We start from the raw sequence: 16,488 nt of genomic DNA on the forward strand, positions 1-16,488 counted from the left end.
TTGGCGACTAGTCGGTTCGGAAAACTTGCAATTTAACCCTTTAAGCGCCAAAGTGGCAATATTGCAACAAGCAATATTGCTGAACATAACAAGCCATAGCTTCAAATATACTGCCTCCTGTGCCTCATGTACTGTACACCAGGAGATGGGGGACATCTGGAACTTCAATCTGAGCATCAGTTGTGGGCGTGTTTTCATTCAAAGTTTTGGAGTTTACAGAGTTTGAAAACCGAGGAGACGAGACTCGCCGTCGGAGCGTATCAGAGCGCAAGACGGCACATTTTAGAGTGAGAAAACTCACCATACCGAGAGGTCTGGTCAACGCTGACAAAGTACTTTGTCAAGTAATGGCTTACTCATATTCTGAAGAGGAATATTCACCCTCTGATGAATGACATTTGCCCCACAGCTGGTAAATCCTTCCAGGAGTCAAAAGTTTCCTGCCAGGGTGAACGGCGCTGAGTAGTTGGAAGTTGTGGTGCTGTCAACCAAACCCATAGCAAATTGTGAGACTTAAAAATGTCAAAAATTGGAAGACCAAAGAGGAGGTTTATGGATGTGGTTAAAGAGGACGTGAAGGTAGTTGGTGTGAGAGAAGAAGATGCAGCAGACAGGGTTAGATGGAGGCAATTGATTCGCTGTGGCGACCCCTGAAGGGAAAGAGGAAAAATGTCAAAAATTAAAGAATTTTGTGCAAGCTACTGATTTTGATTTGTCTCTAAAGGTATATCTGAGACATAATCAAAGTCTGTATCAAAAAAAGAAGCAGGTTTTATTCAAGTTAAATGTGAAGAAAATACAGTCGCCAGAATGAAAGTGGTGGATGAATACTACGGACTCTGGTGCAATATGAACTTTACTGTAAAGCGCTCAGAGTTCACCTGAAATGAAATCCATCCATTCTCTGTACAACTCTTCCTCATTTGAGGGGGCAAGGTTAAAGTCTATCCCAGCTGATTTAGGATGAAGGCAGGGGATACCCCGGAACTGGACAGGTCACCAGTCTATCACAGGGCTGCATATAGAGACAATCACACTCGCATTCACACCTACAGACAATTTAGATTCACCAATTAACCTCAGCATGTTTTTGGACTGTAGGAGGAAGCCGGTAGTAGGTAGTAGGTAGTAGGAATAAACTGTAGGATGTTGCACCCTCTAAAATTTTCGTTGGAAATTTACATTACTGATTGTCCGATTTCCGACGCTCATGAACGCAACTTGTTGTCTGGCTGCACCTGAATGCACCAATGACATTAGTTTGATCTTTTGATTGTATTTCGTTTGGATTTGAAGAAGCTTTGAAGACGAGCAGCTTTGTACCTTTGCGGTAAGAAGATTGTGGCCGTTTCTCAGTACGTAACTGTCCGGACCTGCGTTCTCGCGTACACGTGAAACGTCATCATCGAGACTGCATCGGACCATCCATCCATTTTTATTCCATCCATTCTCTATACACCGCTTTATCCTCACTAGGGTCGCGGGGGGTGCTGGAGCCTTTCCCAGCTGACTCGGGCGAAGGCAGGGGACACCCTGGACAGGTCGCCAGTCTGTCGCAGGGCTACATATGCAGACAGTCCATGCAGAAAGATCCCAGGCCCAGGCCGGGATTTGAACCGGGGATCTTTTTCCTGCAAGGCGAAAGTGCTAACCACTAATCCACTAGTCCACTGTGCAGCCCAGATATGAATCAGTAGATAGATACATACAGGGCCGGACTGGGAAAGAAATTCAGGCCGGGAGATTTCCAATCAGTCAGGCCACTTCTGCCACTGCAAGGGTTGTGTCACGTGGGATAATGCACCAAAATTTTGTTTTTTCCTTCCAAAAATATGCCTTTTACAGTTATGTTATAGCAATTACAACACTACTAAACAGACAGTAAGTCTATTAAACACAACCATAACGACAGCTCCATACAGTCCAGTACTTTTCTTTTCTGTAATCTCTTCACTACCCTCACCAATTTTTCCAATATTTTCCTTTTCCTATTATTTATATAACATGTGGAATTAAAAAAATATATATTATTTTGTCAGCAAATCATTTAGATGTCAGCTGGTCATAGCTAATAGTATATGCAAACACCAATGTTCATTTTATAACTGAAAATTGTAAGTCAACTGCCTATCCTACCTGAAGAGGGGGTCTCAAACGTTTTCAGGCTTCCTGCAACCCACTTGACACCTGTGGAGCTTATTTGGGCCAGACATTTTTTATTATATTTTGGCCTTTGAAGTCTGATGATGCATTTGTGAGAAGAACCGACCGTTTGTAAACTTACTTGAAGTAGCAGCATCATTTATTTTCAACTGTACACTGCTGGATCTGGGCAGGGGTTGATGAAACGTGTGTTATTTTATAACACTTTGCCCCTTCCTCCTCGAGCAACCTTTTTTTCTTCTCCATCTCCCTCTCATGTCCACCTTTTCTCTTCGTCTGCTTTGGACTGAGGCAGGGCTGCAGAGAAAAGCGTCACATATATTCATGCCGGCTGCAGTAAAGTCAAAATGCAGAAAAAAGGAGACAAAAGCAGTAAAACTCCTCCCTATATGTTGAACTAGTGTTCCAGATGTCTAACTTTATTCATGTGTGAAGCTGAACGAGGAAACAAACCTGACAACTAGAAGCAGTCTAGAATAATGTTGGTGTTTGTGTTTGAACTAAATCCAACCAGTTCAGCTGATCAGACATCTGATAGTTAATTAGTGGATTCAATCCACAGTGGCAGAAACTCATAAATACATATCTGACTGTGACACAACGACATAAACTTAACTTTGTGTGATCTTTGTTCTTTTCTATTTTATTTTATTTAAAATTAACTTTTTTTTTCTGGTTTCCAGGTATAAAAAAAGACAAAAGCAACTCAGTCTAATGTCTAATCTTGGATTTTACAGATTCCTTGTTTCATTTCATATTTGGTATCAGCAGTAGAACTGAGGACAGACAGGCCGCAGAAATGAAATGTAAAAATGTTCAAATCAAAGCTGAAAGAATAGAACTACGCTTTTCTGACTTTCTGCAGACACAGGATCTGCAACAGGACTCTGATCCAGAAAGCAGGTTTGTAGTGAAAACTCTGAGTTTGTTGCTCTGAGATGAAGGGAAGTCCGGTTACCATGGTAACAGACTGTGTGAACATCACCTGGTTGCCTGCAGGTTTTTCTTTCAGCAGACTCAGACCGTCTTTCTGACTCCTGCTGAGCCTGAAGGATCTGTCTGACTCACCGTTTCTACCTGGCAATGAAACATTTCTATCAGAAGTTTATACTGACAAGTTTCTACATCCACAGTCACATTCATTTCTCATTTCTGGCTTTTCTTCTTCACACTCTCCACAGTTATGTTTCAGAGGCTAATGTGAACAGAAAGCAGTTTTTTTTTTTTTATAAAGGATGTAGATGTGGTTGATGTGAACATGTGGAAGAATCACAGCAACATGGGAACATTAAAGGCCAGATCAGACTTTACTGTTCCTGCAAGGAGAAGTTGTCATGTTTCAGCTCTGCTCTGGCTGTTCCCTCCACAGATGAAGGTAGAACGTCTCTGGAGCTGATGTGGATGTGAGTTTAGCAGCATCAAGGTAACATGATTGACTTTGGATGATTGGAGCAGCTGCCACTGCAGCCTCTGACTGGATATAGAGGACTTATACAAAGAGAAACATGTCAGATGTTGAAGAGCTTTTCAGTTTTTAGATGGAGTGTTGGGGTGAAGCAGCTGTCCCAAAGCTGGACAGGTTTTCTCCAATCAGAACTGAGTGTGTTTCTCATGTGACTGAGAGGAAGGAGGAGAACTAATGTGTGACTCTCACAGCAGGTTGTTGTGTTTGTCTGCTATGCATCAGTGTGAGGACAGAGAGGAGGGAGTCCCTCCCTCTAAAAGATCTCTGTGTGGGGAACATGAGAACCAGAGCAAAGCTCAGAGGTGAGATGAGCATCTCTAAGGGTTAGAGCTCAGCATCACATCACTGCTGTCATTATTCACACTCACTCCTCTGTGTGTTGAAGCCTAGAGCAGCAGAACACACACTCTCCTGGACCTGACATGGACCTGGGCTTGGACCTGGACCTGGATCCAGCTGTGTGTCTGGGAAGAGTAACCAGTCAAAGGAGCATCCCCTTCATTTCAGATGATCTGTAGGTGGAAGGTGAGAGTACAACTGACAGACAGACATTTCAGACTCAAAGTTGTTGTTGTGCTTATGAACAGCTTGTAGATGGTTTCATCAGCTTTTATCTGTTCTCCAGCAGCAGAGACCAGACTGTCCTGAACCCGGCTGTCTGTCCTTCAAGAGCGACCAGTCGAAGGATGAATTAATTAAGTCTAAAGACATCCGTCCATCGGCTGACCAGATGTAAGTTGGAACTGACAGAGTCACTTATTCTAGAAAAGAAGCAGTTTGTACGATGTGTTGTTTGAACTGCTCTGAAAAAACTGCATTTTACCTGCTCAAGAGGAGACTGAAGGGAATAACCCCGCAGAACAAACAACTGAACAAGGCTGCAGTGACAGCCTGGAAAAGCATCACTAAAGGAAAATGCAGACGTTTGCTGATGTCAATGGGTCACAGGCTTGACACAGTTTTTGCAAGCACCTAAATATTAGGTCTTACTCACTTCAAACCATTCTATCTGTTCCAATACTTTTGCTCACCTAAAAATATGGTGTTCCATTATAAATAATGCTATCTTCTAAGTCATGTACCAGATCCAGATGTAAATACCTGGAAATAGAAGCTGAAAGGTTGATCTCTTGTCTCATATTCATCTTTTGATGTCAAACCCAAATGTTTTCAGTCTACAGCAAACGTAAAGAAATTAGCCTCACTGGTCCAATACTTTTGAAGGTGAAGTGTATTGGTGACAAATGTGTTATTGTGTCACTCACCAGAACCCTTTGTTCAATGGAGTAGATTTAATACTTGAGTATTTCTACTGTGTGGAATTGTGCCTCAGTAAAGGTTTTTAACGCTTCTTCCACCAATACAATGTGCCCACCAATTGCAAACAGAAGAAATGTGTGTTATTATAAAATATAGAGCTTTAATTTATTAGTTAGCAACATTGATGAGGAAGAAAAGATAGTAATTTTTACAAGTCATTACAATAACACCAACTGTGCATATCATACATTACTTTACCTCAGTGACCCAGAGCAAAGTCTGCCAAACAGAGAAAAGAAAATAGATGCACATGTTTCAAATATATGCAAACTGGATTGTGTTGTTTTTTTAGAACAAGATGCAGAAAGAGGGGAAAGGGAGAGAGTGAAAGAGAGTGAGTGAGAAAGAGAGAAAACAGAAAGAGAGCGAGAAGAAAAATAAAAAAATCACAATTTTACCATTCTGGCCTTTCAGCAATTCCCATCGTAAAAAGGTGTGAGCACGTGTCTTGCACCGGTACTATTTCCAAATCCCCACAACAAGAAAGACATTCACTGACATCCACAGCAACATAGCATTTTAGACAAATACCATATACATACACTGTACATGCCATGCACAATGAAAAGCCACCTTCTGAAGATTTTGGTAAAGTTTTCTCTCCATGTGTTTGTGGTGATCAGCTTGTTTGTGGTTGTGCATTCAACATCATTTTACTGTGTAGAAGTTGCTCATTTCCATAGTTTTATATCAAATCTGTGGCACGTATGATAGAGTAACAGGATGGCTGATAAAGATCTGTTGTTGACCAGTTGATACAGTAAGTACAGCACCAGAGAATGAAAATCAGCACACTTGACTATACTGATCTCATATGTCCTTAGTGAAACCAATATTTAGCATGAAAATGGCAGGAATGCAAACTTTAGATTCATTGAGAGCTAAAAGAAAACATTTAAGCACACAAACTGCATGCTTTGCTTTATATGAATACACTGCATAATATGCCACAGATACATGTGAAGTATTTACTATTTATCCAAATCACCAATTTGGCAACAGAAGGTGCTTTGTCTAATATCTTTTTTTAATCACAAACTGTCACAAACTCACATATAGCTGCCTGCTGGAATATCTTATCTCCAAAGAGAGAAAAGAGAAGGCAATGTTATGTTTTCAGCTTTTGTGTCAATAAAAGACCCTTTTCCCCAAAAAACAGCTTATCACAAAGATCACGTTTGTTAAGGATACAACATTGAGATGTGGTATTCACATATAAACAAAACAAACACTTGGCAGCAACGGATTTTGGAAGAATATGGGCGAGCCGTGTAACATCTTCACTCGAGGCCAGGCTGGACCACATCATCAGAGCGAAGACGTCCTACCTGCCTTTCATTCACATGTGACTGTCTGACCGTGACATGTTGTTACAGCTGCAGTCTGTGGGCATTTCTATTGTCCTTGAATGTCCCATGAAATGCCATTTTTGTTGTCTTTCTATCAACAGCTTGTGTTTGCAGTGTAAAAAAATACTGTCCGATATACAGTAGATAGTTCTGGTGAAGACGTTTCGGAAAGTTCGAGGTCAGGGATTTCCTGATTCGACTTTCAGCTTAGAAACTCAATACTGCCAGCAGTCAAATGATCCAACATGGTCGCCATCAACAGTATGTGAATACATGTTCATTGGTCCGTGTCCATGTATGGATGCTCCCAGTGTCCTGGGTTATTGTTGCTGTTTCTCAAAAACACCAAACATAAAGATATTCTCAACATAATAACACATTGTAATAAACAATAACACTAACAATAATATTATAATAACAACAATATTTGCACAGATTTATCTATTCACAAAAAAACTGGTTTTTCTAGATAGGTACAAAGAAATTACTTTTTACAACCTACAATAAATATTGTGTGTTTTTTCCAACAGTTCCATAGAAACTGTTTGCTGCTGTTGCTTTCTGTTGCAGTGTCTGTATTGTCCTTTATGATAATTACATTTTCCTATCATCTGACTGGAGTCATTTCCCTAAATGGGGGGTTGCAGTGTTTAGGAGGTTGTGTGAAAAGGTAGACGGGAGGTGTTTCACTATGATGGGGTTTGTGTTTAGCTCCTCATGTCTCAGCCTGAGCTGTTTGCTCATCGTGATGTCGGCGATTACGAGGCTTCTTCTGTTCTTTCAGCTCCTTCAGGCTTTTGGCTTTGTTGTCCCCGAGGCTGCCGTCTCCAAGCTGCCAGTAATCCTGGCAGTACTGGTTGATCAGCCCCATCTCTGGCTGGCTGAGGATGGTTAGCAGGTCCTTATACTGGCCGGCACTCGGAGTCCAGGCACTGGACTGAAGCGGAGGGAGGGCAGGGCTGCCTGTCTCCACCAACACATTGTTGACTGTGCGACTGGAAAGGACCACGAGTTGTAGTTTCACAAGAGTGTGCTTGAAGTTCTTCTCTGTGGACGTGCACTGATAGATGCCGCTGTCAGAAGACTGCAGCGAGCGGATCAGAAGACCTTCATCTGTTTTCAGGATGCGGCCCTCTGAGCGAATCTGGCATGAACAGGACAATGGTAAAGAGTTTACTTTTAAAAGCTTCAACTTGACTTAAAGTCTAAACAACCTACATGTGAGCAAATTCTTAGGTATTCAGGTCACGGTAATCAGTTGCCTTCTTCTAAGTACCTCTAGATCAGGGGTGTCAAACTCAGTTCCTGGAGGGCCACTATCCTGCATGTTTTAGATGTTTCCCTCTTCCAACACACCTGATTCAAATGATCAGCTTATCATCAAGCTCAGCAGAAGCCTGATAATGAGCCTGATCATTTGAATCAGCTGTGTTGGAAGAGGGAAACATCTAAAACATGCAGGATAGTGGCCCTCCAGGAACGGATCTTGACACCCCTGCTCTAGATGAAGGCAACTGGACTTTTGTTTTTGGATATTGAAGATGCTTCTCTTCCAAGAGCTCTTGTCAGTTCTAACCAGCTGACTCAGAACAGGACTCAGCAATCAACCTGCATCGAAATGATAATACACTCTCCTTTCATGACAGCAATAATCACATTCTGGACAGAGATGACAGCTGGTCTGAGAGAGGAGGAAAGGACGCCATCTATGTTAAACTGGAACCGAGAAGGGAGTCTATGACACCAATTATCAGATACTTATAATGCAGTCTTGAGATCTCTTCCTAGAAAGTTTCGACCAGATTAACATCTTGAGTCATCTTTGACCTGGCAGTTTCACAACCATTCACACCTCAAGGCATGCGAGTCTTGGGTCGTGAGTGGGCCTTCAGCCATGTGAGTTGGAGGTGATGATATGTCTGGCCTCACATCAGTCAGTCAGAACTGAAGAAACCTCTTGGATGAGAGTTGATACACCTTTTTATAAAGAGAAGGCCAGTTGCCTTCTACTGAAGCTCTTAGGCTCAAATATCAGACCTGTTTAGTAAATGTGTTTTCTATGGAAACCTGAGTGTAACTGCTCCACAGTAAAAGCTGTGCTCACCTCTTTCCTCCTGTCACTGTTTTCCTTCTGCAGGTGCCACTTTAGAGACACATGAGGAGATCTGGCCTGACACTCCAAGAATGTGGTGCTTCCCTCCACGCCATACTGAACGGTCTCCAGAGTATTCTTATTGGCTATAAAGCAATATATGAAGCATATTTAGCACTGCAATTTTTAAGTAAATACAGACTAAACAAATTCTGTGTACTTTCTGTGACCACACTACAAAGTGACACTCACTGTTAGAGTTATAACCTCTGCACTGTCGGATTGGATTTCCATACTTCACATCCTGCCGACGGCTCCGTCTAGAGGGGTCGGACAAACAGACGAAAATAAAATGCTTAACTTTAACACAATTTAAAAATACCATGTGCTAAAGTAAGAAATCCAGATGAATACTCAGACTGCACCCACACATGCTTGTCTGTGATTTCTCTATTCTCACCTTTTCTGTGAGGCCGAGTATCTGGAGCAGGATTTGCCATCCCATGCGCAGTATGGATCCCTGGCCAGACAGCAGTCAGCACAGACTTCCCCATACACATCACAGCGATGGAGAGCTAGGTGAGTCACACCCAGGACTGATCCGACATATAGTTGTTGCTATTAAAAGAAACAGAAATAAAGACTAGACATTAAAACAGCTATGTCACAGGCAAACATTTCCAGGAAGTTTATAGTTGCGCAATTCACAAGTACAACAGCTTATTTTTCTACATATGTTACAAATATGTCTGACACTGCTACATATGTTTGTATACAGAAATATATATTGTATTTTATGCTACATGGACATTTTGCATATACAAGTTATCTTTTTACACGCTGCATATATGCAGGGGATTTAGCATGCTACATATTTTCGGTACTTTCTGTTTTGCATATAACAGACTATATTTATTTCCTTCCTTAAATTTCTGAGCACTCAATTTCCATTTGAACATTTTTCCATTTTTCGCTGTCCTAATGGGCACTGACCTTAAAAAGCTCAAGTTTATGCTCAAGTTTAATAGCAAATGCAGTTGTCTTTTCTTATGAGTTACAAATTTAGTTCTTTGTACTGTAGAAACTTCTGTACTGTAGGAAACTACGGTGAAGTATTATTACATTTTGCTCTACATTTTGGAATTTGATCTACATTGTACTTCGTAAAGGTCTGACAGCAGACAGAATTCTGTGGTCTAATCCACTTCAGAGCAACTTACCCGTTTCGATGAAATCTTCATGGTGGTGATTGGGGTGGGAACCTGCAGGGATACAATAGAAACAACTTTAAATGAGCAGAGAGGGACATAAAACGTTTATTTTTAAATCTCATGCAACAATCACAGCATATATAAATGTATAATAAGAGAGAAACAGAAGAGGGGAAGAGGCTAAGGCCACCAGACTAACCTTGAACACCTCCACTTCCTCCAACACCAGCTCCTCCGTTTGTAAATCGTCTCTTGGCAGAACGATCACCTTCTGGACTGTCCCCCGATCTGAGGACGCCAAAGTGGAAACCAATATTAACTCGGAACTGTTGTTGTTTTGAGCTGTGAAATTGATTGGCCTTTGCTTTTTTTCCACAGGTTACACTTGATTCCCTCTTACTCCAGAACATCTTTATATTTATAAAATAAATATATAGTCAACAGAGACATGCTTTGAGGAATACCACAGTCGGACCCATTTGAGGCAAATTGTTTCCACATGTGTGTGAACCTCCCAGACAGAGCCAAGGCTAGCAGACTTATATTTGACCCTTTGAACTTCAAAGTACACAATATTTTAGTATTACATTACTGGCCAATCCTCATAAAAGGCATGTTTTGGCTTTAAAGCACTAACCTGTCCCCAGGAACAGCACCTCATAGCTCCCATCAGCAGCCGTCACTTGATCCACAGCAATTGTGGTGAACTCGTAGTCAACGTTGGTTCTGACCACCAGGGGGCGCTTGTGCACTGGGTATACAGCGTTGTACATGGTGGGGTGGTTTCTCATGAAGTTGATAACCTCATCTGGGTAATCCTTTGTGGATTTCATGTTGGGGGTGAAAGTGCCTCCAGGACACTATTGACAAAATGGAAATTTGATTGTCAAACCTGCTCCTCTGTGGCAAAAACATACCATCAGTAATCATTATGTTCTTTTATACTCACAGTTCCAGGTCGAGGGTAGGGGATCTTCCCAGTGTAAGCCACCCACTGGTAGTTGGGCCCTTCCTTGTGGGCAAACGGCCCATTGAAGACCATCCGGATGTCAGCCATGGAGTAAACGCACACGGCCGAGCCTTTAAACACAGACCTGGAGGAGGGCAGGAGGGACAAGGGTGAGCACACAGAGGCAGCAGCTCGAGGATTCAGATTAGGTCACTTCCTGAGATAATTACAGCGAGTGCTCTCTGAGGCTGGTAGAATCTACTTCCTTCCCACGTACTCAGTCGGCCTCTTACAGTGACGCACTGAAACACTGTGGCGCACAAACACACTCTCAAACTGACTCGAGTAGAGTCAAGCTGTCTGACACACTGACATACAAACACCCACGTACTGCAGAGAATCGCCAGAGTACAGGCTCTTGCTGCTGTGTGGTGGGTGTACTATGTTTGTAACTCCTGTCATGGGCCCCTATCATTAGCGCCGCTTGTGTTTTTATCAGCTGACTCTAAACGTGCCTGATGCCTACAGAGTGGATGGAAAGAAGAACAGCATTTGTTTCTCAAATACATTAATCAAGTTTATGACGACGTTTTGTGCAGCTCTTCCTACTCGAATCTCACTTTACATGTGGTGCCTTGAATTTGAAATTCGGTGTGGTGACTGACAACCTGCTATCAAACCAGACCTATAAACAGCTATAGGCTCAGTCAGTCTCTCAGAGCAGCGCGACTCCCTTTTGGGGCTGCAGATTCACTTTCCGTCTTGTCTTTGTAGCCTGAATGTGACAGGCCAAATGCAACAGAGCATTTCAGCATCAGAGAGAGCTGACACCTTCAGGCTCAGAGAAAATGGATAAAAAGTGCAGCGGAGGGAAACCAAAATACACTTTCCATCCAAACTGCGTCAAAGTTTGAGAGTTTAAGAAAGCCATCACTCACCCTGAAACTGAGAAGACTCCGTAGATGACAGGATTCTTGGTGTCTTGGGTTGGCTGGATATACACATCCCCTGATAGAAAATGACAGAATTAATGGCGATTAGTCACAAACACAGTCATGAATCATAAAAAGCATGTGGTAATTAGATCCATAAGTACACTGACAATTAAAAAATACTCCAATACGAGTAGAAGTCCTGCAGTGTTATCAGCAAAAAGGTACTTTAAGTATCAAAAGTGCTCATTTTGCAGGCATTACAACTTAAAGGTCCCATATTATGCTATTTTTCAGTCACGTCATATAGGTCTCAGAAGCCCAAAAACATAGTATTTACGTTTGTTCACCCCAAAATCATCCTTCGTTCGGAGTTTCAGCGGTCGAAAAATTCACTTTCACCAGCCCTCATAAGAACAGGCTGTTTCTGGGTGTTCTGTTTCTGGTATGCAAATGAACGCATCTGTCCGCGCACACTCCCCCCTCCCCTCTCTGGGAGAGGACGCGCTCAGTGCTACATTGGTGTCAGAAGTGGGATGGCTCTCGCCCCTACGCAGTCAGGGGGAGGAGTTAAATCCGCTTATTTCGTCATAAGCGGACCCAAATCAAAATCGGACGTTTGAGCAGGCATTTTCACAAATGGTGTAGCAAGGCAGGGAGGAAACAGACAGTTTTCAAATTCGAACCTCATAATGAGGCTACTGCAACACACACTACTATAAGAACACTTTCACAAAGTGAGGTTTGCATAATATGTCCCCTTTAAAACTGATATGAGTGTCAAAGAAGAATTTCACATTTCTCTTACATGCTTCTCTAATGTTGTGAAATACCAGAGTTGACTTCTTAAGGGCCTCAAACAAATTTTCCAATTAAACTGAGTAGTTTAAAGGGAAAGCCTTGCCTCATTGAAAACAAAAGAAAAGAAAATATCGGTGATGAACCCAAGACTTTATGATCCCACCTGGTTCCAACCCAGAGCAATTGTAACTGTAACATATGAAGAGTTTTGCTTCCTTCAAAAAAGAGTGAAGAGAGAGTTCCACATGAATTGCGGTTACCAGAGTCTCAGTGAGATCCCGAATCCAAACTCTTCCAAAGCTGAAACTACAGTTAGACAGTCTCAGCAGGGAGTGAAATAGAGATCTCTGGTGAAACAGGACTTTAATAGGAGCCATATGCATGCAGTGACTGTGGGGTTGAAGCAACTGTGAACCCCACATATTCTCTGATGGTTTAATGAGAGAAAAGTGCAAGGAAAAACAATACAGAAGAAAACTGAAATAAATTTAAAGGAGACATGTTGAGTAGAATAACACGTCAGCCACAACACACAGCTCCATTGAATGCTTTGCATCAATGGAGAACTAGTAAAACGAGCTCAGATCAGTTGTTTGAAATGGCCTTGAACAGTTAGGACAATAATTACATATAGTCAAAAGTCTTTAGGAAACAGATTTCAGTGAATAACCATGAAATTCTATCCTCTCTTTTATTAACCAAGATTTTTCATGGTTATCTGTGAAGTTAAAAGCAAAAGACATTAATCTGACACACGGTGATGAAAATGTAGAGCCGCCTGCTCAGATTTATCTGTCAAGTAACACCTGAATAAACTTGAGATGGCACAAAGAGTTGAAGGTTTAATGTAATAACACACAGTTTGATTCTTGTGCTCTCGGCTTTGACTAGTAAGCATTAGATAAACAGGAGGAAGCCTGAATTCACATGGCTTGCATTAAAACATCATTTTCTGAATCTGCAAAGTTATAAAACAAACCGACTTCTCTTTGATCACGAGTTCTCAAGGAAAAAAAACAAACAAACTTGCACGCCAAGGTATGGAAATAACAGGTAATGGCTGCTCACTAAAGCAAAAATTAACTTTTGGCAAACAAAGTAGAAATTCATAACCCATCTGACGCCAGTTTGACAGACCTCCTGGCTATAGAACGAGCACAATGAAAGAAAAGAAATAAATCAGCAAACTGGAACAAGTTGAATCACTCTAACTTTTGTTTCTGATGTGTCAGATCAGACGGAGTCTTTTAGGCGTTTCAGCATCACACTAACAGAGAAACATATTTAATTGCTGTAAGCACGGAATGAACACAAAGATTTGGGTTAAATAAACTGTGAAAAGTGAAACCAAAAGAGAGTGGATTATGCACTCAGTAATCACAGGATTGAAAAAGACCTTCAAATGATAAGAGATTGTATATTATCATCTCTTTGATACGTATTCTAAGAGATACACACTTAAAATATGTTGCTGAAATATCCAGTTGGAATAATTGCAAAGAAAGTCAAAAAACAGCAACATGAAGAGCACTGTAAAGTGATTTGGGGATTTGTGGACTACAGTGACATGTAGCATAATTGAATAAAAAAACAATGGTTCCCTGCATAATTACATTTCAGAAAACGGCAACAAAACTTTATGGCCCACAAAGTCATTCTCGTGGTCTGGCATTTTCATGTCTCTCTTGTCTGTGTCTCTTTTTTTCAGCCTTTATGGTCCTCCTCTCCCTCAGAGAAGCACTGAACGCTCTCTCTTCAGTTGGCCTCACCATCTGAATGTACTCCGCTGTCTCCCAGGAGCCATCGTACAACCACTCTGAAGCTCTGCTGGGCTCCATCAGGACCAGCAGGCCAGACAGTCTGTGGTTGTGGGAACAGCGACCACAGAGCTGTGGGATGTTACACTGCACCTCAGGACTCACAATGACCTCACCACGAGTGTTCATCTGCACTGAGGCCACCAGTGACCTGCTGTACTGATGGACCACTGAAGTACAGCAACAGACACCACAGTGCTTTTCTGTCACGGACTCTGAGTGCTCTTTAGGCAAAACAAACATTTGTAAAGCCTCATCACAGCATGATTAGGAGTTTTTCCTATAGATTCAGCTCATGGCTGTGTTCACTGTACAGCTGTTAATAGAAATGTTTTGAATCATCTGCCACAACATTAAAACCACTGACAGGTGAAGTGATTAACATTTATTCCCTCATTATAATGGCATTTGTCAGTGGGTGGGAAACATTTGGCAGCAGGTGAACAGTCTTCAAGTCAAGTTTTATGATCTGAGCAACTGTAGCAAGGCGAGATGGTGAGATGACCGGGACAGAAAATCTCTACAATGGCAGCTCTTGTGGAGAGATTTAATTGCAGTCTTTAGTAGCTATCAATAAGAACACTGTTGAAACAGAGACAGGGTCATGGGTGCCCAAGACCCATTGATGTGCACTGGGAGCAAAGACTGGCCAGTATGGTCTGGCATTACGGAAATAGGACAAATTACTAAAAAAACTGAATTCTGGCGATGATCGAAACGTGTCAGAACCTTCATGTGTGAGTGTTAAGTCAGAATATCTATACTGTCTTCTATCCACTGCTGAAAATGTCTCTAAGGGGCAAATGATTGTCAGAACTGGACCTAATAATGAAAGAGGGTGGCCTGCTTTAATGAATCACGTTTTATTTAACATAATCTGGACAGCTGGGTGCCTGCGTTTCATTTAGGTGGGTGAGTCGGTTGCAGGATTCAGTATGGGTTTGAATCAAGCTGGAGAAGGCAGTGTGAAACCTTGGGTCCTATCATTCTTTTGGATGTTGCTTTGACATGTACCACCCACCTAAACATTATTGCAGATCATGTACACCCCCATTATGGTAACATTATTCACTGGATGCAGTGAGTGGTTTAAGCAGGAATGGTTGGAAGAATAATGACAAAGACTATAAGGTGTTATCTGGCCTCCAAACTCCCCAGATCCCAATTCAATCAAGCATCTATGGGATGTGCTGGAAAAACCAGGCTGATCCTTGGAGGTGTAACCTCACAACGTACAGGATGTAAAGGATCTGCTGCTAACATCCTGCAGCCTGATACCACAGGACACCTTCAGAGGTCTTTGGAGTAAATACCTTCACGGTTAAGAGCTGTTTTGGCAGCATGAGAGGGACCTACACAATATTAAGGAAGTGGTTTCAATGACATAGTGGACTGTGAGACATTGTACTGTATGGGCAGAATTTGAAAGGTGATGCTGATCACCTACTATTATCTATCTGTGAGGAGATGCACAGTGTTTCATCAGTCTGCCTTATCAGTGCTATCTATGTTTTGAGCTTGGTGTGTCAGGATCTAGGTACTGATGCATTTCATTATGTAAATTTGGGATATTTTAATTATAGTGTCTCAAGTCAATTAATTGCTAATCCATTTTAATTTTAGACCCAAATTATAAAACCAAAAACATAATTTTGGGTTAGAAATGCACTTTAGATTATGTGTCATAGCATTTTTTTTTGCATAAAACTTAATGTATTTTGAACACTTTTTTCCCCAAATGGAACAAAATGTCTCACCAAATGTCAGTAATCATTGTTCATTTCATGATGTGGCAAAAAGAGCACTGTTGTTCCCCTAAAGGTGTCACATATGGTGCTCCACAGAAGGTAACATTTATTTTGTGAATTGATTTTATGCTCTCTCTTTAACAAGCTGCTGCAAGACTTAAAACTTGATAGAAAACTGTTAATTTGAATCTGTCTTTGTCAGCTGGACCCAAAGTAAATTGCCGCTTTCATGTGAATTAACAATAAAGTGCAAAGTGCTTCACTCATGACAGTGAAATTTGAGTTTTATTGCCAATCAAACATTTTTTTCCCACAAGATTTGGTAAAACCTAGCAGAAAGTCTGTGTAAAATATTTGCAGCTCATACCACCTGTCATTACAAATTCAAGGATACTACAAATCCCTCCTTAATCCTGTCAGTCATGTGAATGACAGATAGGTCGGGATGATCCACTGATCCCAGCTGCTCATTACTCTGATTACTCTGCATGCGTGGGTACATTTGCTTTTCTATCGCTTGTATTTTTCAAAACAAAAATTCTCTTTAAAGCACTGATGGAGCTTAAACGCACAACGAGGGCAGTCTCACATTAAGGATCATACCTTCTTCGGGATGGCACATATTGCTCAGAAGCCCTGTT

The 16,488-nt window shown here is 41.6% G+C and overlaps 1 protein-coding gene and 2 long non-coding RNA genes across 4 annotated transcripts in view; 2 read left to right on the forward strand and 1 right to left on the reverse strand.

The window, feature by feature from the left end:
• The first annotated feature begins 1,215 nt into the window (after positions 1-1,215).
• LOC127533922 (uncharacterized) lies at positions 1,216-4,360 on the forward strand. Of its 2 annotated transcripts, none has more exons than XR_007941814.1 (3): positions 1,216-1,330; positions 4,014-4,153; positions 4,254-4,360. It is a non-coding gene; the product is annotated as an uncharacterized LOC127533922 (long non-coding RNA). The 2 variants fall into 2 exon arrangements; XR_007941813.1 differs by having other exon boundaries at positions 4,257-4,360.
• Positions 4,361-5,026: 666 nt separating this feature from the next.
• The window catches only part of sema3fa (sema domain, immunoglobulin domain (Ig), short basic domain, secreted, (semaphorin) 3Fa), a 53,185-nt gene continuing 41,723 nt past the window's right edge, over positions 5,027-16,488 (reverse strand). Inside the window, 9 exon segments of the mRNA XM_022209776.2 lie at positions 5,027-7,441; positions 8,402-8,535; positions 8,642-8,709; positions 8,850-9,007; positions 9,610-9,651; positions 9,800-9,888; positions 10,238-10,460; positions 10,550-10,694; positions 11,488-11,557. Coding sequence (XP_022065468.2) covers positions 7,013-7,441; positions 8,402-8,535; positions 8,642-8,709; positions 8,850-9,007; positions 9,610-9,651; positions 9,800-9,888; positions 10,238-10,460; positions 10,550-10,694; positions 11,488-11,557 — 1,358 coding nt within the window. The 3' untranslated portion in view covers positions 5,027-7,012.
• On the forward strand, positions 8,831-14,537 carry LOC110961956 (uncharacterized). Its single transcript, XR_002596399.2, has 3 exons — positions 8,831-8,968; positions 10,552-10,719; positions 13,991-14,537. It is a non-coding gene; the product is annotated as an uncharacterized LOC110961956 (long non-coding RNA).

Source organism: Acanthochromis polyacanthus, chromosome 5 (assembly GCF_021347895.1).
Source record: "Acanthochromis polyacanthus isolate Apoly-LR-REF ecotype Palm Island chromosome 5, KAUST_Apoly_ChrSc, whole genome shotgun sequence".
Classification (NCBI taxonomy): Eukaryota; Metazoa; Chordata; class Actinopteri; family Pomacentridae; genus Acanthochromis; species Acanthochromis polyacanthus.